Source organism: Octopus bimaculoides, chromosome 1 (assembly GCF_001194135.2).
Source record: "Octopus bimaculoides isolate UCB-OBI-ISO-001 chromosome 1, ASM119413v2, whole genome shotgun sequence".
Lineage (NCBI taxonomy): Eukaryota > Metazoa > Mollusca > Cephalopoda > Octopoda > Octopodidae > Octopus > Octopus bimaculoides.
Window position 1 is genome coordinate 86,551,944 of NC_068981.1, and position 27,427 is coordinate 86,579,370.

The 27,427-nt window shown below is 32.6% G+C and overlaps 1 protein-coding gene across 5 annotated transcripts in view; it reads right to left on the minus strand.

Moving 5' to 3' along the window:
- Positions 1–365: 365 nt before the first annotated feature.
- The window catches only part of LOC106878230 (ecdysone receptor), a 141,484-nt gene continuing 114,422 nt past the window's right edge, over positions 366–27,427 (minus strand). For all 5 annotated transcript variants that reach the window (XM_014927391.2, XM_014927424.2, XM_014927407.2 and 2 more), the window contains 7 exons: positions 24,279–24,418; positions 19,067–19,324; positions 16,413–16,553; positions 13,336–13,628; positions 9,201–9,365; positions 6,986–7,208; positions 366–2,724 (listed from right to left, as the gene is read on the minus strand). In XM_014927391.2, coding sequence (XP_014782877.1) covers positions 2,486–2,724; positions 6,986–7,208; positions 9,201–9,365; positions 13,336–13,628; positions 16,413–16,553; positions 19,067–19,324; positions 24,279–24,351 — 1,392 coding nt within the window. In that variant the 5' untranslated portion in view covers positions 24,352–24,418 and the 3' untranslated portion in view covers positions 366–2,485. The remainder of the gene's footprint in view (positions 2,725–6,985; positions 7,209–9,200; positions 9,366–13,335; positions 13,629–16,412; positions 16,554–19,066; positions 19,325–24,278; positions 24,419–27,427) is intronic.

Consider the following 27,427-nt stretch of genomic DNA (forward strand, 5'->3'; position numbering starts at 1 on the left):
TATATATATATATATATATATATATACACACACACACACACATTTACACAGATATATTCACACACACACACACATATACATACATGTGTATGTATAAAACTGTAAAAAGCCCTTCACTCTTTTAGCAGAAATATAATATCATCTGTGCCATTTTAACATTGGAGAACTGTGTGTTATGACAATGAATAATGTACAATGTCAGGGTGTATATAAAAATTAACAAGTGAGAATTGTATTTTGAAATAAAATAATGGCTTAAATTATCGCCTTAAATATATTTATCATAAGAAAAGCAGAAAAAAAAAAAGGAGCATTTTTCAAACTTCTTGAGCTGTCAAAAATGAAAGACTAACAAGACACCGGTGTAAATAGTTTGAAAATGTTTACGAACTTATCTACATAGATAAGAATGTTTTAATATATTTTTAGATAACATTATTAATTTAGTCCTATAATTTTTCAAGCTTCAAACATTGATTTGTTTTATGTATGGTAATTCATAACCTAACGTTGAATTTTAATATAATGTGGTCAGCAGTTTCTCTCCATGAATCATTCTTACAATTTCACATGATGGCTTCCACCAACATACACTTTTTTGTTTAGTTACTACACTTACTTGCTTGCTACATGTGTTTCAAACGATATCATCTGAAGTATATGATATCAAACATTTCATCACAGAAAGAGGCTTAGAGCAAAAAATAATAACAATAATAATAATAAATAAATAAATAATAAATAAATGAATAAATAATAATAATGATAATAATAATAATAATAATAATAATAATAATAATAATAATAATAATAATAATAATAATAATAAAGTTTTTAAAAATAGAGAAAGAAAAAAAATCAAAAAGCTATTCAAAATAGATTTTGAACTATATTGCACTTTTACAATTGATTTATAATGTCAAGATATTTTTGAAATATACAACCAGAGCTCTTATTGTAACATTTAAAACATTGACCATAAGGATCAAATAAAAGATTGAAGAATAACATCAGGGATGAAAAACTGGGACTTCAAACAATTCCATTGATAATACTGGAATAAATTTTTTTGCAAAGAATATTTAACAGTTAAAATGTTAAGCTTTGTGTAGTATTTTATGTCGTAAAAATCCTGCTTTCACAATTTGTTCACCGGTTGAACATTTGAATAAAACATAAGATTATAAGTTAAGGGGGGTTTTTTTTGTCTTTTTTTTTTCATATTCAATGGAATGGAAGTCACTTAATTAAGGGTAAAAGTATTTACAGATTTCTTTTTAATGTTAATATTTTTTTTATGTTAATTATTTTTCTAATTAAAAAAATATCAATTTCTGGAATGGTCTACTGATACATTTTTTTTATGAAATAGTTCAGATAACCTAATCATTTCATATAGAAACTTTCATAAAACTTATATATACCATTAGTTGTAAATGAAAAAAAAAATGTCCTCAGCAGAAAATTTTCTTTCTTTAGAGTCACTTTGAATGTTTTTTGTTTTTTTTTTAAAGTTTTTTTTTTTTTCTGAGATAAGGATTGAAGATAAAAATTTGAAGGGAGAAAAAAAAAATCAATATATAATTTCAAGTAGTCTGCTCCTTCATTTTAATAAAGCTATTTCTTTAAAAACGGGGAACACATGCACTTTTGTTTTTATCTTTGAAAAGGAGTGAAAGAAAAATTTCAAAAGAAAAACAGAAAAGATCTCGATATATTATTTCCTGTAATGAAATCATGCTTTACTGTAATCAAATTATTACGTAGTTTACTGTAATCAAATTAGGTTTTTTTTTTACCATATGTTTGAGCAAATGTATTTTTATCAGTCAATAAAAACCCAAGATAAAGTGATTACTTACAATATTGGTTAATCTATTGAACGGTATGTACAGTCATCTATACCTAATGTCTTACTTCTTTTAAACATTTCATCCTACCCCCATATGTTTTCACAGAAACCTTCAACATTATTTCTTAGTGATTAATTACACAGTATTTCAACCTTTCATTTATTTTACACCCCGCCCAAACACAAAAAAAAAAAGAAAAAGAAAAGAGACTGTACATTAAATGATTAATGAATTGCCAAACTTTGTTGGCAAAACATTTGATGATCATCAACTGAGTTATGATAGTATGAAGAACTGTACAACCGTTAAATGATCTATATACAATTGACAAACTTCAGTTACTTACACACATGTACATACTCACATGCTTTTTGTATACACATCAATGAAAAAGGAAAAAAATTGTTAGATTTGTGTTGTTTTTCAGCTGTTATGCTTAGTAATATAGTGTTCGAAGGATACTGTCTTTTCATTTCTTTCCTTTTCTATTTTCTATTTTCCAACCACCATAATATTTAAGTGTTTATTTCCAATGAAGAGCATGTGCTCTTGAGTTATCAGGAAATTAAATTCTTCCCTGTTCATGAACTGAGAAATAGCTTGATTACATTTTGTTTAGTACTTTTTGTTTTTCAGACAATGCCAAAAAATTCTTTTACTAAATCAGGAATAAACATTCTGTCCATTTCAAGCTCTAATAGATCCTCAGAATGCTTTAAACTTATAGTACGTAGTTCCGTAATTCGAGAAAGCAAAATAGCGAAAGAACAGCCCCCATGTGTACGCTTTTGAATTTCATAATCATAAAGTGCATCAACAAATGTTTCTTGGAATTTTTCAACCATTTTTGGATTTTTTAATCCTGGACGATCTAAGAAAGAAAGAAAGAAAGAAAGAAAGAAAGAAAAGAATAATTCAATCAATAAAAAAACCATTGATAAAAACTGATTATGACTTTTAATGAAAAACAGAAAACTATTAATAAAATAGGTTAGAGACAATTGTTGTTTCACCCAGATTAGTCCAAACAGAACAGATCTATGATCAAAAGCATTCCAGCAATGACCATTCTCTTTCTATTTTTGCTATTGTGTATTCCGTTTCTATATTCTCCAATGTGTCCATTCTTTTTTAAGATGATAGGGTGCAGTTTGAGGGAGATTAGATTGTTACTTCTGGAAGACCAAATGATCATACAAATACTCATACACTTGTTGTAGCTATTCATGGTACAGACATATCATGGATAGATGAAACAATCTGACATACCCGAGACATTGTTCTTCAGAGCATTTTACTCTCTTTACTCTGGAGTATACAACATTTAGAAGAGAAACCTTGTGGTTTATTCAGTAAACTACAAAACTTCTCTTCTTATAGGGGATCAAAATATTTGAAGTTACTTAAATCTTTAGCATTTAAATTGGCCATACCTGCCAAAATATTCTACCAGTTTTATGTTCAAATTGGTTAGATCCAGCCTCCTACACCTACCCTACAGTGTTATTCTAAAAATAAATAACCACATCATCAAAATCTCAAAGCTATGAAATAAAGCATGACTAATTAAAAAAATTCTAACTATTGGGTCATCCCCAAAATAATATGTTTTTTTTATACTTCTTTTATTTTTCAAAGTTAAGATAAACAAAATTCTTTTTTTAATCTAAATTACACTCTCCTTCATTCTCTACAATGCTCTTCCATCTATCTAGTAGACTCGCAAAGCCCCTCTTCCAAATTCACTTGTCCGTGATGAAAAATACTCCTCCAGTACTGTTCTGATGGGGCAATGTCTGGAGAATATGGGGGAAGGGCATCATTTCCCATTCAAACTACTCCAGCCTTTGGAATGTCATTGCTGTATGTGGCTGAGCATTATCCTGGTGGAAGAACATTTTTCATCTTGAAACCAAAGATGGTTGTTTTTCTTCTAGCACTGAATTACTAACAGTATATCTCCTAAGTTATCATTCGGTTTGGGTTTAAAAGTTCAAAGTGAACTAAACCTTTCATATCCCACCAAATAGACAACAACACCTTACATGGGTGAAGACCTTCTTTAACCTAGGGTGCTGGTGTTTCTCCTTTCCCTAACCACTGTCTTTGGCACTTGACATTCTTATAGGGAACCCATTTCTCAACACCAGTCACTATTCAGTCCGAAAAAGGTTCATTCATGAGACATGACAACAAAGAAGAGCACACATTCACTCTCTGCATGCGATTAGTTTGCAAGGAACCCACTGACCCCATTTGCTGACTTTTCGGATGGCAAATCCAAGCTTCTCTCCTAGTTTCTCAACAGTTACGATAGGATTTCATTCCACCAGGGTTTTCAGGACGTCCTTGCTGAGCTCTACAGATCTTCCAGGACAAGGCTTATCTTCTTGGCTGTAGTTTCTGGATCAGAATTTCTGGAACCACTGTTGACACTGGCTTATGCTTATTGTCCAATTCCCATATACTGCCTTAATATTCCTCACACTTTCCATTGTGTTGTTGTCTTTATTGAATTCATAAAGTAAAATATGCCAAATATACTCATTTATCACTTCCACTACAGCTTTGGAAAAAAAACTGTTAAAATCGAACTGCACTCTTCAAAACCTTCTCTAAGAATAAGAACAAGGTAAAATTACTACCTGCTTTTATAACAAGTTGATGCGGGTCGTTTATCCTGCCTTCTTCCAACTTTTAATTCATGCAATTGAAAAAACTGCATTATTTATGGGATGACCCAATAAATAAATTCAACAGAGTAATCTGAATATTAAATGGTTAAAAATACTGATTCAAGAGTAAAGTACACATGGGAAATGCCCATGATCATTGCAGGTTTTCTGAGATAGGTGGCAAGGAAAGTTATACTCAGACTGGTCTGAATGTTAGCAATAGAATAGGTTTATTGCTATCCAGGATGCAGGAGTGGGAGGAAGGGGCATTTACTCATTTCCTGCTACGAAACCAGAGTTAGGTACCAACTCTTAAATATTTTCAGATTTCAGGAAGAATTTACCATGCTTCTAGGAAATTATAAGTTCACTTAATTTTTTTTATTTTTTGAAAAATGTGTGTGTGCACATAGAGGGGAAAAAACAAGGAACTGAAAACATTTATGCTTTAATTCATATTGTAAGTATTTATAGTATTCAAAAAAATATGCCTTGCACATTTTTGGATGATGTTTATATATTTCAAGAATTCAGCCTTTTAACATATCTGCATTCATGAGGTAAATTATATGGTTTTTCTAATTGTTTTTATGTTTGAAATAAATGACACTATTTTTGTTTAGACTTATGCTGGATTCATGACAACATACTTTATTTGTTTTTCTCTAGACAATATTTAATATTCTTGAGTTAGTAAAAACCACTTGCTTTTATTTTGTAGTATTTGCTCACTTGGACAAGTACAACTCTGAAGTTTTGAAAGCTTTAACCAGGCTACAAAAACCCAGAGGAATGCTGCTACATGTTTCCTAAAAGAGGATGACTTCACAACAACTTCACTTTACAAAACATTGCATCTCATACAAAATCTATCAGGTCATCCCATAAGTTCTGTCTGAATTTTGAATAAAGAAAACAAATGATCAAATGTTATATTTAATTGAAATTTAATCATCAATGTATTTTCCCTGATTATCTATGACTTCCTTCCATCTATTTACAAGCTTTTTAATCCCATCAATGTAAAACTCTTGTGGTTTCAAAGTGAAGAACTCTGAAATGTCAGTTTTGACCTCCTCCTGGCTTGCGAAAGTTATGTCCCACAAATGATTCTGCAAGCTACGAAACAAATGGTAGTCTGAAGGAGCAAGGTTGGGAGAATAAGGTGGATGAGAAATTTTTTCTCAACCAAGCTCTTCAATCTTCTATGATGTGATCTTTGCAGTTCGCGGTCGCGCATTGTCCTGATGAAACATCACTCCTTTTCGATTCACTAAAGCAGGTCTTTTTTCTTCAAAGCTTGGTTCAAATGCTCTAATTGCTGACAGTTGATTTGAGCATTGATTGTTGCATTAGGTGGTAACAATTCAAAGTGAATTACTCCTTTGCAATCCCACCAGATAGGGAGAACCTTTTTTCCATGAAGTTCCCTTCTTGGTTGTGGTTGAGCCTTTTCCCTTTTGCCAAACTGCTGTTTACGATGTTTAACATTTCGATAGAAGATCCATTTTTTTGTCACCAGTCACAAGTCTATTCAAAAAGGGTGAAATGAGTCAAGAGAATGGAGAGAAGAGCAGATGTCAACTTGGGATTTGCGGTTACTTTCAGACAATTCACAAGGCACCCATTTTCCAAGTTGTTGAAGATGACAATAAACAGTTGTATGGTTTGAACTAAGCTTTATTGCCAATTCTTCAACTGATAATGCAGGATTTTCTTCAAGTAATGCCTCAAGGAGCTTATCATCAAACTCAACTGGACATCCTGTTCGATCTTCAGTTTCAAGGCTGAAATCTCCACTTCTGAATTTTGCAAACCATCTTCTGCAAGTTCTTTCATTGAAGCATTCTCTCCCATAAACTGAGTATATGTTTCAAGTTGCTTTGTCTGCAGAGTTTCCTCTTTTGTACTCATAGAGCATTATGTGCCTTAAATGCTCTTTGGATAGTTCCATGTTAGAAGGGGTTTTAATCAAAGAAATTTTAATTCTATTATTCTGTAAAATAATATTTAATTAATTTAAATGTACACAAATACATAAAAATAATTTTTAATTCCATTAGACATTCTAAAATACTATTAAATTTCATTCAATTTTAAAAAAGGTAAAATCAGACAGAACTTATGGGATGACCTGATATATTAACAAAATTCACATTACAGTAAAAAAAAAAAAAAAAAAAAAAAAAAAAAAAAAAAAAAAAAACTATATGAAGAAAGAATAGGCTTTCAAACTCAAGCATGCTCTAATAATGACCCTGAAATCAAAACTACTCAAAGACAGAAATCCAAACATATTTACAAGACATGAAGTAAGAGACTTCCAACAAATACCTCAATAAATGTATTCATTGGAAGTTTCTGGAAGATGTCACCAGTAATCCTTGAGAAAACTGGTAATGTTAGAAAAATCAGCAATACAGGAAAAATGTAAAATAGTTGAATTATATATCTCACCTGAAAAAATGCAAATTGCTGTGAGAAGTGCATATTCAGCATTATCCACACAAAGGTTTACCAGACTTTGGAAGAAAGTAAATGCAACTTCTGCATAATTGTTGACACCAAGAGATTTTAAATTTTCTTTAGTAACAGGTATCCCAGTCATAAAAACTATCGTCTTTGTTTTGTAATCATAACACCTGGAGGCTCTTAATGTCGTAACTTCATTGGATGCTTCCTGTGGGAATAATAAGATAAAAAAAAAAAGATTTGTTGAAATTTTTTAACATTATCAATTCATTGATGCCATTGTTGTTAAGGTCAAACCTGATGAAGCAGTCTTATAATCAAGGACATTCCAGAAAATGACCATCTAATCTTGTTACAATAAGCTCTGAGTATGTAGACCTATGATCAAATATGTTCTGACCATGACCACCCTGTCTTGTACATTTTTTTAGAAGACAGTAGTAAACTGTGTTTGAATGAATTTACTTGTTGCTTCCAACAAGGCAAATGTCCATACCAAGGCTGCCTCTGTTTTTCAGTTATTTTGCATTTAAGACCACATCAAATATGTCTCTTTTTAAGAAGATGGTAGAGAGACTTGACTAATATTAGTAGCAGATCAAATAACTGCACAGAGGAGTTATTATTGGTTTATTTATATATACAATCTACTAATATAATTAGAAGTCTCTCTCTCACAACACACATACTGATATGCATATGAAAAGCAATTAGCTGCCAAGGTACTTTCAGTGTCTGAAATTCATGGAAATACAGTCATGTTGTTTAGTTAGCTGAGCTAATGATACTTTCACTACACCTGTATTTCATGGAAACACTAACAAATCATTTAGTTAGATGAATGTTATAAAGAAATTTCCATTCAACTTAACTGCCCATGCATATATTTTATATATTTTTTACAAAGAATACATTGCATCTCACACAAAATCTATACTAAGATTCACATGACAGTAAAAATAAACTATACATGAAGAAAGAATAGGTTTTCAGACTCAAGCACACTTTAATGATGAATATGAAATCAAAACAATCTATCAGGCAGAACTCAAAACATGTAGCTTTCCCTGAAGTTAAAAGCAGATTAACTAAACATGAAACGAGAAACTTCCAACAAATATCCCCAAAAAGATATTTGTTGGAGGTTTCTAGAAAATGTCACCAGTAATCTTGATAAAACTGACATTGTTATTAGAAAATTTAGCGATGCAGAAAATATGTATGTATATCTATTACTTATTAAGTGATAAAGACGAACATGAATTTTATTTAATTAATCTCACAGCAGTTTATTGCAAATAATTAATTATAAAGTTAGATATTTACCATCTATGGATTTTCCAAGGATACACAGTAGTTTATATATAAACTATATAGTTTATATAACATAGTTAATATATAAATTAGACTGTTTATACAACATACACATAGACTGTTTATACAACATACACACATGCACATACCTGTGCATGTATTTTATGTCTTTGTTGAAATTCATTTAATCAAAACTGATTACAGTCATATCTTATCTGGTGCTATAACCCTCTATAAACATTTCTTTAGAACTCTTAAAACAAATTTATCCTTATTATTTCTCTGACTTTTAAATCCATCATTAAGATCTCTCACTGCTGTCAATGAATTTTATAACTTTTAATTCTCAATTCAACATTTTTCATCTTAAATTTAATGATTTTCAATCAATGTATCATTCTTTATTTATTTATCTTTTTCACGTATATTTTTACCTCATGTATTTCTTATTTCTATTCTAAATAATAATAATAATATATTGATATGTTCCTTATCTTGGTGTATCTATTCTGTTGTATGAATTTATGATATTGATCATCATCATCATCATCATCGTCGTAAATCATAACCATAGGATGATTATCTACATTTTTTTCTCTTCTTAAATCAAGTTCGACCTGAGCACTTTCAAGCAATTGCATGAAAAAAACATTTTTTGAAAGAAAAAAAACAATACACCCACACACACACACATGTATATATATATATATATATATATATATATATATATAAGCAGTGATGGGTCCTCATTTAAGTCCAACATAATTAGATATTATTCATGATGCAAAATATGTACACATATTTTTATCATTTGTACCTATAACAGTGTTTCAAAACAAACAAGTTACCAAAATGGTCTCAAGATTAATAATAACAATAATCTTACCTTTAATAAAACAATTTGATCTTCTTTGGGCAATTCATCAAACCCTGGCAATCTTTTAGCAAATTCAACTACCAGTTTTGTCATTGCAACACATACTAAAGCCATCTGTTTTAGCATGTTATTATGGAGTTCACCTTTAGTTTTTGTGCTTAAGATGTTTGTTTCCTACAAAAATAATATATGCCATCTTCAATACATCTCAGTGTTTATTTAAATTGGTAATACATTTTTATGAATTACAAGAATAAATTCAGAAGGGAAAAAAGGCCTTTTTGCAATTGGACCTTTTCACAATCTCCAATAACATAATGTAATTTTAACATGGAAAAAGAAATGTAAAATAATTATTGAACTAATAACTACATCAATATCACATCAAGTAAGTAACTACTACTACTACTACTACTACTACTACTACTACTACTACTACTACTACTACTACCACCACCACCACCACCACCACCACCCTTCTGTCGCCGCCGCCACCACCACTACCACCATTACCAACGTTACCATAGCTGTAACATCTGATTTTACATGACTGTAAGTTGTATAAATCTGCAGTATGACATACTGCATCATTTCAGTTAGGCTGAATCCTATTATTGTTTTCCATGTTTTGCTCTGTCAGTTCATTGTAATTTTCATTGAGAACACCCTATCTCTTTGCCATACATATCAATATCAGTTTAATTGCCACTCCAACAAACATTTGCTTAACGCTTTAATATTCAGTTGCTTTATCAACTGACATGCAGAAATCTTTCATGCAGTTTAATGTTGCACACCCAATGGGTTGTATCAACTTGTTTCTTGCCAAATTTCTGTGAATCCTTCTGATTTCATTTACCAACAGAGGTAATTGCTTCCTTACTACTAATCCGCATGAAAGCTGTGAATTGGGAGAACTATTGAAAGCATTGAATAGAATATCTCATATTATATATCCTAGCTTTATGCACTCTGAGTTAAAATTCTGTCAACGTCAACTTTGCCTTTCATCATTTTGAAATTGAAAAAAAAAGTACCAGTCCAATACTGGATCAGTTTTCTCTCTCTCTCCCTTTCTGGTTGAAATTCGCTATGGCTAAATCTTGAGAAGGGCAATCTCTGCAAGATTTAAAATGTCTGTGATGTCATATATTATGATGTTTTCCCCGCAACTCAATTGGGAAAACTACACTCAACTGTACCCCTCTAGAATTCTTACCGTGGCCACATTTTTGTGAAGTGATTGACAGATATCTGTTTAATTGCATTGATCTCACCAACCTACAAAGGACAAGGGTACTGTGCCCTCTTTCATTTACTTAATAATCCTTTCTACTACAGGCAAAAAGCTAGAAATTTTGAGGGACAGGGATAGTTGATTACATCAGCCCCAGTACTCAACTGCTACTTATTTTATTGACCCCAAAAGGATGAAAGGTAAAGTTGATCTCAGCAGAATTTGAACTCAGAACATAAAGCTAGAAGAGATGTCACTAAGCATTTTGTCCAGTGTGGTAATGATTCTGCCAGCTTGCTGCCTTTCATTTACTTAATAAAACAAAACTTTCCCTAGAACAATCTCCTAAATTATAGGAAACTATTTTACAGTCTCCACAACAAGGTCCAGTCTTTGCTGTGGCGTGGTGACTTGTGTGCATCAATGACCCAGAGAACTATGCCAGTGGAGTGCAAGCTCTTGGTAGGGCCTCCCACGCTGGACAGGTTCAAAGGATAGAGGCCAAGTTAATATTGACCATTGCCCTGCTTAAATAAAAAGGGGTTTGTGTAGTTCAAACACCTCCTACCTAGAAAAAGCAAAGTTACAGAAGCATTGAAGACAATACAAAAACATTAACATTTGAGAAAGGAAAAGACAGCTCAGAGTCAAGAACAGTGGAGAAAATTCATTGTTGGCCTGTGCTCCATAGGGAGAGAAGGACTTGAGAAGAAGAGAATTTACAATGTCTAGTAAGCTATATCAAAAGCACATAGACATCATATTTTTGGTGCTCCTATACCTGAATATCACTATTCATGTAACTCTGTAATCAATACTCTCATTTAGATACCTAAAACTCTGCATCTCAACCAGTCTGTTAGAATTCTGAGCACCCTGATTACTCTTCATTTTGTTTCTACTAACTTCCAGCCTACATATTAACAACAGGGACTTTCCTAAATACTTATAGTTTTTATTGTTTTCTATTTCTAACAAGTACTTTGGACATTGTTGCATTGACATTTAAACATTTGTATCTTCAATATCTGATACATTTTCTGTAGCTCTTCAACAAATTCTCCAAAGCAAACTGCTCCTCAGTATATGTTCTTCTCAATGAGGATACCATATATAGAAATTTTGTGAACAAATACCTACAAGGACTACAGTTGTTCAATCAAAAAGTTTTTTAAAACAACCAATTTATTGGTGTTGTTTGCTCTACTTGAGCAAACCAATGGCCTTGTGGCAATATCTAAATAAATCAATGTTTCTGTCAGTAACCATTTTGCCTTCATTATGAGAATGTTGTCTTAAGATTTATGTACTAAAATATGTATTGTATTGGCTTCAGCAGGTTACTTTGTAAAAGAACAGCAGCATTTAGCAGGCTGTGCTACTATGTAGACCTGTTGCTTGCAAAACCAGGCACAGTATAAAAACAGTCCTAAACTCTTAACTAATTGGGTTAATCGCTACAATGACAAGAAAAGAGCTCAAGGTATAGTGAACACCCACCAGCATACTCAATTCTTTACTGAATTTGACAAAGCATTTCTAATTTTATCTACAAAGAAATTGTAAATCAATCTAATTAAAATACATTTTGCATAGAACCCTGATATACTAACTTGTTTTATAGAATTCTTTAAACCATACATTAATTTTATAAAATATAAAATTTTTGCCAATATATGTATATCTTATATTAGATAATACATTTATTGATTTATATAGTTGACTGTATTAAGTGTATTAATCTGCAAAAATCTGAAACCATATTAATTAATCGTTAAAGCTATCCTTGTCTTGACATATTTTCTATAATCCTATCTAGTTTTATGTTAATCAGACATCAATATTTATACATATTAACTCTTCAGAAGTAGCCAGAATGTTGTATTTATGAAATTCAGTTAATTTCTCAACCAAAAGGCATTATAATTTTCACAAATCTTTAGCTCAAGGATTATCTATCTGCATGGTAAAAATTTACAAATAATTTGACAACTGCTGACATGTTAGGATACAGGTATCTCTGTGTAGTTAAGAAGTTTGGTTCATAACCATGGGGTTTCAGGTTTGATTGTGCTACATGGTAAGGAAAAAGAAATCAAAGATTTTAATTAAAAATACTGTTGTTGGTATTTGTTCCACAAGTGAGGCAATGTCTTGCCATTCTCATCATCAGAAGAACAGTGAACCTGTGACTAGCCTATTGGAAGCTAATTATGATATTATTCACTTAAACCATTAGCATTTAAGCCGGCCATATCTGACCAAAATATTCTACCTGTTTTATTTTCAAATTGGCCAGATTCAGCCTCTCACACTTATCCTAAAATATTATTCAAGAAATAAACAATCACGTCATTGAAATCTCAAAGCTACAAGGTAATACATGATTAATTCAAAACAATGTGAATAAAAAGCATTACATTTGACAGAGAAATCTGAATACAAAAGGGCTAATGTGATACAAAACAAAGTTACATGCTGGCATAGATGTGTGGTAAGGAAATTTGCTCTGTGACCATGTGGTTTTAGGTTCAATTCCACTTTTCAGAAGTTTGGGCAACTGTAATCACAGGTTAACTAATACCATGTGAGTGAACTTTGGTAAAAGACTGTGCATAAAGCCATCGTCTGTGTGTGTGTGTGTGTGTGTGCATGGATGTGTGTCTGTGTGTATGCATGTCTACACTGGTTTTAAAACCAGTGATGTTTATGGTGTGTCTCTTTAAGTCTTGCAACTTGTGGTTCAAGAAAAAGAGATTGATAAAATAAGTGCCGCACAAACATAAAGGACAAGTGGGTGATATGAACAAATCATTCCTTGAAGCTGGTGCTCCAGCATAGCCACAGGCTAATGACTGAATCCAGTCAAAGAATAAAAGAATAAAGTTACCAAAGTTCTCTCCTCACCTCATCAATGCTGTTAATACATTTCTCCTGAGGGTATTCATATTTTTCCTGATAATAAACTAATTGGTTTATCAGAGTTTGTTTGTCTTCAGATAACTTTTCCAAAGGGTTCGAACTTTTGATAAAAATTGATGGACGATGAAAGTAATGGTCAGCATCATCTACAGGGGCTTTAGGAACTTCAGGATTTAACACTTTCTCTTCATTCTGAGTTGGCACATCTTTTTTGTGCAGTTTTTGTTTAGCTTTCCGCCTTATATCACGAGCCTTGCACTGGTCATGGGATAATAAACCTAGAATAGAGAGAAAAAATAATTCATAACATTTTTTTTTCAGAAATAAGCAATGTGTGTGTGCATACTTATATATATATACATACATACAGACTTACACTCATAAGTGTTGGGCTCCCAGTCATGAGGTAGTGAGTTCAATTCCTGGACCAGGCTGTGTGTTGCATTCTTGAGCAAGACACTTGCTCCAGTTCACTCATCTGTAGAAATAAATTGCAATGCCACTGGTGCCAAGCTGTATCAGCTTTTGCTGGACAGAATCAGTGATAGGGAGAGAGGAGGCTGGTATTCCATAAACAACCATGCCCAGACTTTTGCTTCTGAGGGGAACCTTCTAGGTGCAATCCCATGGTCATTCATAACCGAAAGGGTTCTTTACCTCTTTTTATACATACATATTCATTCTTTTATTTAACATTCATTTTTCCATAGTAGCATATGCTTTTAAAAATCTTTGGAATAATAAATCCCATACTTGTTTTTCAAGCATAGGCTGGCAACAGGAGGAGTATCCAGCCACAAAATCCTATTGCAAATAGTCTATTCATTGCTCTTTCAGCAAAGAAAAAATAATGTTAATCTATCATGATCAATCAGATACTTAATCATCATAAATGGTGAACTTTGAAGTAATTATAACTGTTAATTACTCTTTTACTTGTTTCAGTCATTTGACTGCGGCCATGCTGGAGCACCGCCTTTAGTCAAGCAAATTGAACCCAGGACTTATTCTTTGTAAGCCTAGTACTTATTCTATCTGTCTCTTTTGCCGAACCGCTAAGTTACAGGGATGTAAACACACCAGCATCAGTTGTCAAGCAATGTTGAGGGGGACAAACACAGACACACACACACATATATACATATACACATATACGATGGGCTTCTTTCAGTTTCCGTCTACCAAATCCACTCACAAGGCTTTGGTTGGCCCGAGGTTGTAGTAGAAGACACTTGCCCAAGGTGCCACGCAGTAGGACTGAACCCGGAACCATGTGGTTGGTAAGAAAGCTACTTATCACACAGCCACTCCTGCGCACATGAAATTTGAATAATATATTGATTTCTATATCATCAGGTCAAATATTGTAGGAGAGAATAATTTGACTGAACCTAATTAGTGTATGGTTGGTACTTGATACATCAACCATGGCAAGATCAAAGGAAAATTTGACACCAGCAGAATGAATTATAGGAACATGAACTAAAAAATAGGCTATTTAAATCTTTAGCATTCCGATTACTCTGCCAAATGTAGTGCTTCTTTATTTACATGGTTTTGAAGGAATCTTGTAGTTTTGCGATTTTGATGGTAATCTTTTATTCTTTTACTTGTTGCAATCATTTGACTGTGGCTGTGCTGGGTTATAGTTGTAGAAATCGACCCTGGGACTTATTCTTTGTAAGCCTAGTAATTATTCGATTGGTCTTTTTTGCCAAACTGCTAAGTTATTGGGACATAAACACACCAGTATTGGTTGTCAAGTGATAGCGGAGGGACAAACACAGACACACACAAATATATACATACATACATATATATATGGTGGTTGTCTACTCCTTATGCAGAGTTTGACCACCTCCTGCACCTACACCTTAGAACCATCAAGGCATCTGGTGTAGCTTTTTAAACCAGACAATGTTCTTAAAAGACACCCACATAGATTGCATATCTGATTTGGACCAGCAAGAACTGCAGATAAGTTCTGATTGTTGTGGATCTTAAAATGTCTTTTGAGGCCTCCGTTAGATTTGCAAACCTTCTGGCATACGTTGCATTCAAAGGTGTGCACAGACATATAGGCAGAATAGTTAATGGAGGTTCATTTTCCATGGTTTCCATGGGTTTGCAAATGAGATTTGAGCCTAGCAAAAGAAAGGCATGGTCTATCACAAACAGTGCACACAAAAAGGTCATTGTGATTCACCTTCTTGATCATAACATTCTTCCTTAGATCTCTTTTGAGTCTTTCATGCATTATCCTGGCCTCTTCAAATGCTTTCACTCCACTCCACACACACACATATGATGGACTTCTTTCAGTTTCTGTCAACCAAATCCACTCACAGGGCTTTGGTTGGCCTGAGGCTATAGTAGAAGACACTTGCCCAAGGTGCCACACTGGGACTGAACCTGGATCCATGTGGTTGGGAAGCTAGCTTCTTATTTCATTATTGCCCACAAGGGGCTAAACATAGAAGGGACACACAAGGACAGACAAACGAATTAAGTCGATTATATCGACCCCAGTGAGTAACTGGTACTTAATTTATCGACCCCGAAAGGAAGAAAGGCAAAGTCGACCTTGGCGGAATTTGAACTCAGAACGTAGCTGCAGACGAAATACCGCTAAGCATTTCACCTGGCGTACTAACGCTTCTGCCAGCTCGCTGGCTCTTACCACACAGTCATGCCTGCACCTATATGTTTGTATATTTTTAGAATGACACTGTAGGATAGGTGTGAGAGGCTGGATCTGGCAGGTTTGTCTATAAAACAGGCGAAATATTTGGGTCTAATATGGCTGGTTTAAATGCTAAATGGTTAATCTAATAATGCCACCCTCAACTTTAAAACTAAAATAATATAAATACCATTATGGATAAAATACTTTCCTCTACATACAATGATGTTTCTTATTAAAAACAAGTTAAGTATATTTTCAATCGGAAAATATATAACTGTAAAGTTTGATAAAAGATAGAGACAAAAATAAATGTTATTCAATTATCACAAATATTTGTATTTAAAAAAAAATGAAATTTTAATCAGCATTTACTTACATTCTTGTTTCATTCCAACTTCTCGACATCGTAAAAGTCTACAGGCTGGACATTTCCGTCTCATCCACATATCAATTTCACAATTGCCACCATATTTACATGTGTACACTGCATTCCTAGTAATACTTCGTCGGAAGAAACCTATGAAATATTACAAATACAGAATAAATGTAATAAACTGAATTTACAGATTCAAATTTGGCCACTGTGTCAGCAAATTGTTTTGATCTTTAGTTTAATGAACCCATATACAATTTTATTTGTTTTACATCTATTTTCCATGCTAGCATGGGCTAGATAAATATATCAATGAGGCATTGTTTTACAATGAGATGCTCTTCTTGTTATTAATGTTTACCTGTTTTTCAAGTGAGGGATTTCTTATTTCACATGTCTTTGAAAGTGTAAAGTGAACGGACAGTTTGTTGGCAAGTAATGACAACAATACTGCTCAGATTTATGTAAAGTCCAACTGTAAATACACACACACATATACAATGGGCATCTTTCAGTTTTCATCAATGAAATCTTCTTAGAAAGCTTTGATTGGCCTAGAGGTATAGTTGAAGATTCTTGTCCAAATTTATGCACTGTAGGATTGAACTCAAAACCAGGTGGATGGAAAGTAAACTTTTTAATTACACAGCCATGTCAGGAAAACTAAAATTGGTAGAGCTCCTTTACAACATGTCAAGTTTGAGAAACAACCTGAAGCAGTTTCAGCTGTTGAAGATGCATCTGGTCAAGTGACAACAACTCTCAGACTACAAAGACTTGTAAGTTCATTAACACCATAATAAATCTCTTGAATAAAATCTATTATATTACTGGTACTTATTGAATCAATTCATGAGATTCTGAACTTGATGCAATAAAGCTTCTTGTCAGGTTTTGTGTTTATGGTGTATAAAATTAATAATCTTAGTAAAAGATATATTTCAGTTTTGTTTTAAACATTCCGCTTGCTAAATGTGATTAATCTAATTTACCTTAGTCATTTGCTAAGGTAAATTTCAATAAGTAAAAATTATTTTTTAGTTGATAGTACACAATTTTCTTTATACCAAGTCTGAAGCAAACAGAATTAAATTGCAACCCTATTTGGAAATTTTGTGAACACATGCTTATGAAGAATATATTTAGTTGAGTGAAGAGACAAGTTTATTCTTGCAGTTGTTGGCTAACCTCAGCTTTATCTGATCAGACCCATGATATGGGAACAATATTTAAACAAAATCTTTTCTAGCAAAAGCTGTCTTGATTATATCATAGGATGTTGTTCTAAGACTTATGTACTAAAATACATAACTTCCAGTTTTAATGTAATGTATGTAGTTCCTAGAGGAAAATTGAACTACAACATTTAACAAGTTGTGCTATCATGTAAATCTGATGCTAATAGCAAGCAAAATGAGAGAAAGAAATAAAACAGTTTCACCATTGCTTTATTTCAAAATGCCACTTTAAATCATAAAAGTTGCTGAGTTTCAGAAACAAATATATGACCCATTTGATTATGTCGATTAGTACAAATTTTATAGAGCCATTTTTAAAATGTCAAAAAAAAAAAAAAAAAAAAAAAAAAAAAAATTCCTGTCTTTTACTAGAGTTCCATATTTAAACTACTGAGAAGCCATGTATTTTATGTATAAAATATTAGATATTCATTAGTATCCATTATGAACTGATAATCAAAAGAAATATTATACAATCAGTCTGTAATGGACAAAAGTAATATCTCCTAATACCAGGTAAATAAGTTGATATGTAATAAATGAATAATATAAAAATGATAAAAAGTTAGAAAGATAAATGTGATGTGTTTTCTTATAAAGAATCAGGACCTAATACATTTTTTTAAAACTTTACAAAACACGAGAAAGCTGTTTAATTCCATTTAAACAAGTTAGAAATGTTTCATTTTTTTTTCTATTATTATTAAGATGATTCTGTTATTATATAGCTTTCTTTAACTTTCAGTAATCTTTTATCTTTTATCATTTACTTGTTTAGGTCTTTGGGCTGTGGTCATGCTAGAGTACTGTCTTGAAGGGTTTGGTCAAACAAATTGATACTAGAGCTTATTTTTACGCCTAAATACTTATTCTATCAGCCTTTTTTGCCAAACCACTAAATCACAGAAGTGTAAACAAACTAACACTAAGTGCTAAGTGGTAGTTGAACAAACACAAAGACACAAATACAAGGATGTGCACACACACACACTATAGGCTTTTTCAGTTTCTGTTTACCAAACCCACTAACAAGGCTTTGGTCAGCCTGGGGCTATCGTAAAAGATACTTGCTCAAGATGCCACACAGTAAGACAAAACCTGGAACTACGTGGTTGAGAAGTAAACTTCATACCACACAGCTTTGCTTGTGCCTATAAATAAATAATTTTGCATTGGCTGGGAATTGAACTCTGGCTGCCCTTGTAGCAGGTGAGCATTCTACCACTGAACTAAATTGTTTTACAAGAAGAATTACAAAAAATTAACTATAAGACCAACAGCTATGTTGGTCTTATAGTTAATGTTCAACTCTCAGCTTGGCATCTTCTTTTGGACATGAACTAAAATACTTCATCCCAGCTTGATGGTCATATCATAACAAAAATATTACACTGAAATGCAATAGAAGCTGTTACATACCTTTACATCCTTCACAACTGAGAGCATTGTAGTGATAACCTGATGCACGATCTCCACATATTCTACAAAGCTCTTCTTCAGTTGTTTTTTGTGTTCTGTTAGATAGTTTTTGTGGTGTACTCTCCCAGGAATTCTTTTTCTCATCTGATTTATTTTGTGCTGTTGGAAACTCTGTTTGGCTTGCAATATTCATTGATACAGTTGTGAGAGGACCATTAATTTGGCTTATGGCCTCTTTTGACGGACAAGCTTTCAAAACTAGAGAAAACAAAACAAAATGAAAATAAAAATCAATTTTATAAAACAGATATAAAAAATTTTATATCTTATAATTTTGAACAACTCCAACTTCAAATATAATAATAATAATAATAATAATAATAATAATAATAATAATAATAATAATAATAAGAAGAAGAAGAAGAAGAAGAAGAAGAAGAAATGCCCTGATGCAGTACCAGGCACTGGATCTCATGGCTTCTGATTTTAACTGATTGGAAGTGTTATCATGTACATTCTTTTGTCTTGATATAAAAGATGGGCTACAGCAAATATTCTACTCAATACCACAGATTTGCTTGTCAGTTGTTTGATCTTAACCAGTTGAGCATGTTCCTTAGTGGCTGACAATATGTGTATCTCTGATCACAAACATAGCCATGTGTTGAAAAGAATTCTTTGGGGTTTGGATAATTCACCTCTGGAAACATCCTTAAACAACCCTTATTCAGGGACATTTTGAGTGAGATGAGCTACTTGACCTGAAAAATATTCTAATTGGGCCCCATCTGCAAGGTCACACACTGTTTATCTTGATATGAGATCACCATGTCATGCACATATGATTGTCATGCATGTGCCTGGTGCACCCTTATCAGATGGGTAGTCACGATGGGTATATTGGGCTTTGTATATTTTACCGCAGTGTCATTTTGATGGCATGCACTTGGGGAGAGGACTTATTGGATGCAACACAGCATTAGAGTAGAAGAAAACAACATAGCATGGTATGTAAAAAATGCCACAGAACCGCTGTTATTAGAAGTAAGAAGGTCAGGCTTGTGTAGGATGAAAGATTGCAAAGATAAAGTACTATACAAGAAATTGAAAACGAATGAAACTGAAAATAGGTGGGTAAAGAAAAGAATGCATGGACAATTCCATAGGGATGTTGAAGATGAGACACACAGAGAAAAAAGATGGCTGTGGATGACTAAAAGTGATTTAATACCGGAAACAGAGGCTCGAATATGTGCTGCCTAAGAGCAAGCCTTAAGAACAAACTACATAAAATACAGAATAGACAACACATCAGAAAGTGATAAGTGCAGAATCTGTGAACAAAATGGCGAATCTATATGACATATTACCAGCCAATGTACACCACTAGCCCAGAAGGAATATAAGAGATGCCACGACAATATAGCAAGGCTTGTCCATTGGACACTTTGTAACAAGTATGGACTTGACAGAGCAAAAAATTGGTACAACCACAAACCTGAAGGCATCATCGAAAATAGTACTGCAAAGATCCTATGGGATTTTATGATTCAGTGTGACCATGAGATAGAGAAAAGGAAGCCAGACATAGTCTTAATTGAGAAAGAAAACAAACTATGCTGGATCATAGATATAGCATGCCCAACTGACAACAAGGTATGCAATAAGGAAGAAAGAAAATTTGAGAGATATGACAGGTTAACTTGGGAGGTTAAGCAGTTGTGGTCAATAAAATGGGTGGTAGTAATACCAATAATTGTCGGAGCCCTGGGAACAGTGAGTAAAAATCTTGAGAAGTACGTGGAACAAATAGGGGCTGCAATAAGGGTGGAGCACTTGCAGAAAACAGCACTGCTTGGAATTGCTTGAATACTCCGGAAGGTGCTCGAAAAATAAGAGGTGTTACTTTAGTTCACTGGTAGTGAACAGCTGACACTGTAGTACATCTCCAACGTTAAAAGCTGTGCAAAGGCAATTATAATAATAATAATAATAATAATAATAATAATAATAATAATAATAATAATAATAAAGGACTTTCCAGTATGTACAGACCAGACGGTCAAAGCAAATAAACCAGATATTGCTGCAAAAGATCAAAACAATAGAGTCTGTTTATTGATTGACATGAGTATACCCTACGACCATAAAAGAATTTGATAAGCTCAGAAAATATAAAGATTTGCTAATTGAAATCGAAAAGATGCGGTGTCTCAAGATGGTTACAATACCAGTGATTGTAGGAGCGCTTGGAATGATTAAGAAAAGGAACTGAAAATTATTGAAGACTGATCCCTGGTTTACCATCCCTGCAGGAAGTGCAAAAGATTGTCTTGACTGGTACATCACATGTACTGAGAAGAGCATTGTCACTGTGAATTTTCTTTATTTTTTTCCCCTTTATTTTCTTTGTTTGCTTTTTTCTATTTTTTCCTTTTTCTCTCTATCTTTCTTCTCTTTTTTCTCTATCACATGACTTGGTAAATGAACAATCTGGTGTGTTTATTTTAATGGTCTACCAAATGTCTACAATGAGTTTCTCTACTCTAGGTGTCAGGAAGACACTTGGCATGAAATGGAAACAGAATTGAAAGAAAATGATAATGATAATAATAATAAGAACGATGATAATAATAATAATGATAATAATAGTGATGATGAATATAATGATTATTTCTAACATAGACAAAGTTAGCCTTAATGGGAACTCAGAATGTAAAGAGCTAAAACAAATATCAGCATAGCATTTTGTCTAATGCTCTACCAATTCTACAAGAGCAAAAATGATTGTTATATTAACATGTTTGCCAGTTTAATTTCACTTCAATTCCCAACACAGTAGAATCACTTTAATGTTGTAATTAGATGTTAAAAAGACAAAAATAATAAAGCTAAATTCGTAATAATCTAACAACTGCAAGATTTTTTTTATATTTGTTTGACTGTTGGAAATGAAATCTCTAAATCTAGAAATGCCAATTAACAATGGCAATTTTAAAGTACAATTCACAAAACTGCTCTCTCTCTCTCTCATTCATTCATTCATTCAAAGACATTGATTAATTAGACAGAGAAAAAAGACTTTTGTCAGCAAGAGATTTGCTAGCGTAGCCTGTAAAGATGTTTCTGATTCATGTGAGTTGTCTTAGGTATAATTTATAGTGAGTTTAATAAGAAAGTTTGTCAGCCACTCTTTTTCTAAAGTTTTGTCTAATGTCTACTATGACAAATACGATTTCAAATCAATTTTGTAAAACTTAGGAAAATTTTCTTTTTTTTCAGCAACAGTAGCAATTATGAACAGTAATTCTATTAAATGTGTTAGAAGAAAAATAGAAACATTATGTAAATGCTCCAAGTCTAAAGTGAATAACTACAACTGTACAAACTTCAAAACTAAACCAGGATGTAAAATTATACCTAGGACAACATACATGACTGAAAGCTATATCTATCAATATGAAAAAAGATTTTAACTTTCAAAAAGCAAAGTCCATAAGGCATCTTAATCACCAGTTGAAGCCAGTTCTTTTCATTTGTTCTGTTAAGAGTTTTGAGAAAAACAAGCATTATACAATCTCTTCTCTCATCTATAAAGTTGTAGCCTAGAACCTAAATAAGAAGTCATTTATAACACTACAGGGAATTATGGGGATTTCACTAACATTGCAATAATGATATCACTGCATGTCTTAAATTTCTTCCATAATCTTCCATATCTTCAAATTTGTTCATTAATGTTACATTTATAAATCATATATTAAAATAAGTCACTTTTGCAAGACGATATAGTTAGATTACTAGTGCATGCATAGAGAGTCTGCAAATAAGATATAGATAGAACAAATTGCTTAGCATCAATAAATATATTTAACAAAGAATACAAAATGTTATAACTGGGAATAGAGTGTTGTGAAAACTAAAGGGAAAGAAAAAAGACAAGGTTTTTTTTAATTTCTAAAACAATAACAAAATCTTTTTTCAGTTCATCTACATCAGTGGTTCTCAAGCAGGGTCCATATAAGACTTTTGGAGGTCCATGCAAGCAAAGTAGTAAATTGAAGATCCACAGTAGAATTTTATGCCCATGAAAAAATTTTGCTTTAGATATATTTATTGCAAGAAACAGCTAGGTTTCTGTCTCTATCATTTTACATTAGTTCAGCCTACACAAGTTAATGTGTGAAAAACAAAGTAAGAATTTTGAGTGAAGTAGCTATAAAACTAGTTGATAAACATTAAATGGCTATGGAGGTCCACCAGAGTTAAATAGTAATCAAAGGAGTCCATAGATGAAAAATAGTTGAGAATCGCTGATCTCTACATCATACAGAAAATTTTGCCATTTCTTTTAATAGAAGAAATTAAAAACAAGTAATCCTTCTACTACTGTGAATAGTAATATACTGGATTTCTGGTTGAGTTTGCAATATGAACTTAAAAATTGGATGAAATTTTATTATAAGATCTAAAATCAATCACAAATTTTATTATTTTCTCTACATGATGTTAAAAAATTCATCTATTACAAAGCAACAGCCAGTCAAAGTTCTATCACAAAATAAGAATTCTGAAAACTTAACTATAAATGACACAAACTCCCTTTAGAAAATATTGTTAAGCATTTGAAAACTGTTCTCTACAAGACAAGTACTTTAAAAAATTGTCCAACTTAATAGATGAGGCAAGTACTATAAATCTGTCCTACTATAGGCAAGGTAAGTACTTTAGAAATTCCCGACTTAACAATAGGTGAGGCAAGCACTTTAGAAAGGTTTAATTTTCAATTTAGAATAGAATGGAGGAAATTAACATGATTCAAAAATATTACAGAACCTTTTCAAAGTTTAAACCTTTTTGATACCAGCCCATCCGAGACTGTCCCTTGTACTATAATACATTCTTTTTTCACAAAACAAGGAGCAGTCTACTTTCTTTTTTTAAAGGCATTAAATTAAAACTTTCCATCAAAATTCCATACATCAGCCTAACCCTTTTGATACCAACCCACCTATGACAACCTTTGATTCAATAATGCAAATCTTCCATCAAAATCCTATCTTAAATTATTTTCCAAATATCAGGTTAATAAAGACAATGTTATCTTACTAAATTTTTTATATTTTTAGAATAAATTGAAACAAAAGCAGAGCATTTCAACAGAAATAGGTAATAAAAGGGTTTAATATATTTAAAAGAAAAAGTTACTTACTCTTTCCCATATTACTTGATGACTTTTTAAAATTGTTATCTTCTTTTGGACATGAACTAAAATACTTCATCATAACTTGAAGGTCATGTTACCAGGCAATTGGTTAGTAGTCATTTAAAATTTGAAGAATACTTGAAATTCTGCAATAGCAAAGCAAAAATAAAAATAATCATTGGAATGAATCTTTATTTTTATAGAAATACTTTACATGAAATTTATGCATGTAGTTAAAATACAGATGTTGATGATGATATTATTTTTATTATTATTTGTTATTGTAGCTTTGTTTTACATGAGCTGTTCTGTGTCTTACTCAGAGACCTCAAGTAACAGCAAATTGGATGTTTTACTATGAATATTATTTATGATTAGCTGTGATATATATTATACTGGAAGGAGACCAGAGTCTGAGAACTAAGATTCTGTTGAATCTGTTAGAGTTTTAAGAGAATCAGGTATTTTCAGGTTGATGATATTTTTCTTAGGATGTGAACTACTGTTCACATCCTAAGAATTTTTTGTAGTTCTGATCCCTTGGGTTTTCTTAGTATTTGGCTATAGTTTTTAAGAGTGCCTTTTGGTACTGACCCTAAATCTCTGATGATCACAAGTACAGTTGCTGTTCTTAGATGCCACATTTTTGAGACTTCTATTTAAAGACCCTTATATTTACTTCTTCTTCTTCTTCTTCTTATTATTATTTTCATATACACTCAACAGATTAGACTGTTGGAAAAGAAAAGAATCCTAACACTGGGTTACAACAAATAGCCTTAGATGCCAAGAACCCTGCTATTGGGTTACAAGAAGTAACTTTGGATGCCAAGAACCCTCCTAAGTATCCTAGCTGTCCCTAACACTTTTCTGGAGCTGTACTAAACTGCTCCAGTTTAGTACAGCTTTCTGGAGCTGCACCTATAGCTACTGGGATACATTTTACTCACACTTTCCATAGTCTCTGTAATTCAATAGCTAGGTCCTGGTACTTTGTTATTTTTTCTATACTTCTCATATTAATTTTTTCATCATTTGAGACTGTAAAGTCAATTATCTGGCACTTTCTATTCTCTTTATCTACTACTACCAAATCAGGCATTCTACCTTCTATTACTCTGTCAATCTGAATGTTAAAGTTCCACAACATCTTGTATTTCTTACTTTCTAGTACTTTACTAGGTTCATGTTCATATGATTTATCAGTATATTTAAATCCTAGCTTTCCACATAGTGGACTACTCTCCCTAGATTGTCATGTCTTTTCTTGTATTCTTTCTGTGCCAGCATGCTACATTCGCTTACTATATGAGTAACGCTTTCCTCTTTTGATTTGCATAATCTACATTGAGAATCTATCATTCTTCTTCTTCTTCTTCTTCTTCTTCTTCTTCTTCTTCTTCTTCTTATTATTATTATTAGTAGTAGTAGTATTATTATTATTACTTGGTATCAAGAATGGGTATGACAAAAAATGTATAAGATTGCAATAATCCAATTGAGACATTTGATAAAGATTAAAAAATACAATATAAATTGCATACAATTGTAAAACTGTCTCCAATAACTCCACAGGGTTCATAACATCTAGTAATTGTTACTTAGCAATGACTGAACAATCCTATGATCAAAGACATATCATCCATGAACACACCATTTTTTCCCAACATAGTGCATATAGGACTACATCATCTATGGTACACTATGAGATTTGAAAAAGATTTAGATGCCATTTCTAGCAAGCTAAGCAATCATGTAGAGGTTCCATCACTATTTCAACATTATGGCTGATGTTTAGGTCTAGCTTAATGTTTTAAGCAGTTCAGATAAATCTACTCATGAATTACATGCTGGGTCAATCAGAAAGAACAATGTAGAAGTGAGATGACTGAATAAGCTATTGGACTACCTACCAGCTGGAATGCTAAGAGTTCACATGAACTACAAGTACTTTGTTAAATGTTTGGGTGGAGCTGTTTATTCTATTTTTACTTTAGCTCACATATTTGTCAAAAATAAGCAGCAGATCACCTGGGAATATTAGCCAGTTTATTGACTGGTATCTTATCCTGGGGTGAAAGTTGTCTTTTGCTCACATGACACCATAAAACTGGAGGGAGCAAGCACCAGCTCCTAAAAACTTTTTGAGATTTTAGCAGGCATATATAATTTATATTTGTAAGTTTCCAAAAGATCTGATACTTATGTCTAATAACAGCAGTGGATTTGAAACTCATTGTCAATACCAAATAAGACATATGGTCCATGCAAACATGGGAGAAGGGGTGTATAGTGGCAAAACAAATTTCTGGCAGTGAAATTAAATCCCTTACTGGATTAAAATTTTGGCACAAAGCCAGCAGGTTTGTGGAGAGGACCTAAGTCAATTAAATCGATCCTAGTGTTTAACTGAAAGGATGAAATGCAAAGTTAACATTGGTGGAATTTGAACTCAGAATATGAAGACAGACAAAATACAGCCAAGCATTTTGCAAATGTGAAATTAAATCTCATATTAAGCATTTTTAAAGAATAACCTATTTCCTTTTAAATGTATATTTGCTGAAATCTTTATAATTGAAATTATTTTGGAAAATAGACAATATTATATCAAAAGCCTAAGATGTAAAAGAATAAACATTCAACTAATGTCGAACTATTCATCATCATCGTCGCCACCTCCACCATCATTTTAACATCCACTTTTCCATGTGTCAGACAGAATTCATTGAGGCAGATTTTCTTCCTGTTACCTTCCTGTTACCAACCTTCAATTGTTCCCAAGTAAGGTAATAGTTTCCCATGATCAGAACATGATTGAAAACAAATGACACTGATTGTATGATGGTGATACACAATTTCAACTATCACACAATGTCAAGACAAGGAGGTGCAAACACACACACACACACACACACACACAAACACATGCACACACACGTATGTATGTATACAATGGGCTTCTTTTAGTTTCAGCCTACCAAACTATTCACACAGCTTTGGTAAGCCTGGGACTATGGTAAGCCTGGGACTATGGAAGACAGTAGCCCAAGGTGCCTTACAGTGAGACTGAACCTGAAACCACATGACAGGGAAGCAAAATTATATATAAAAATAAAAATTTATAAAGTTTCGAAAAAATTTTTGAAATGTAT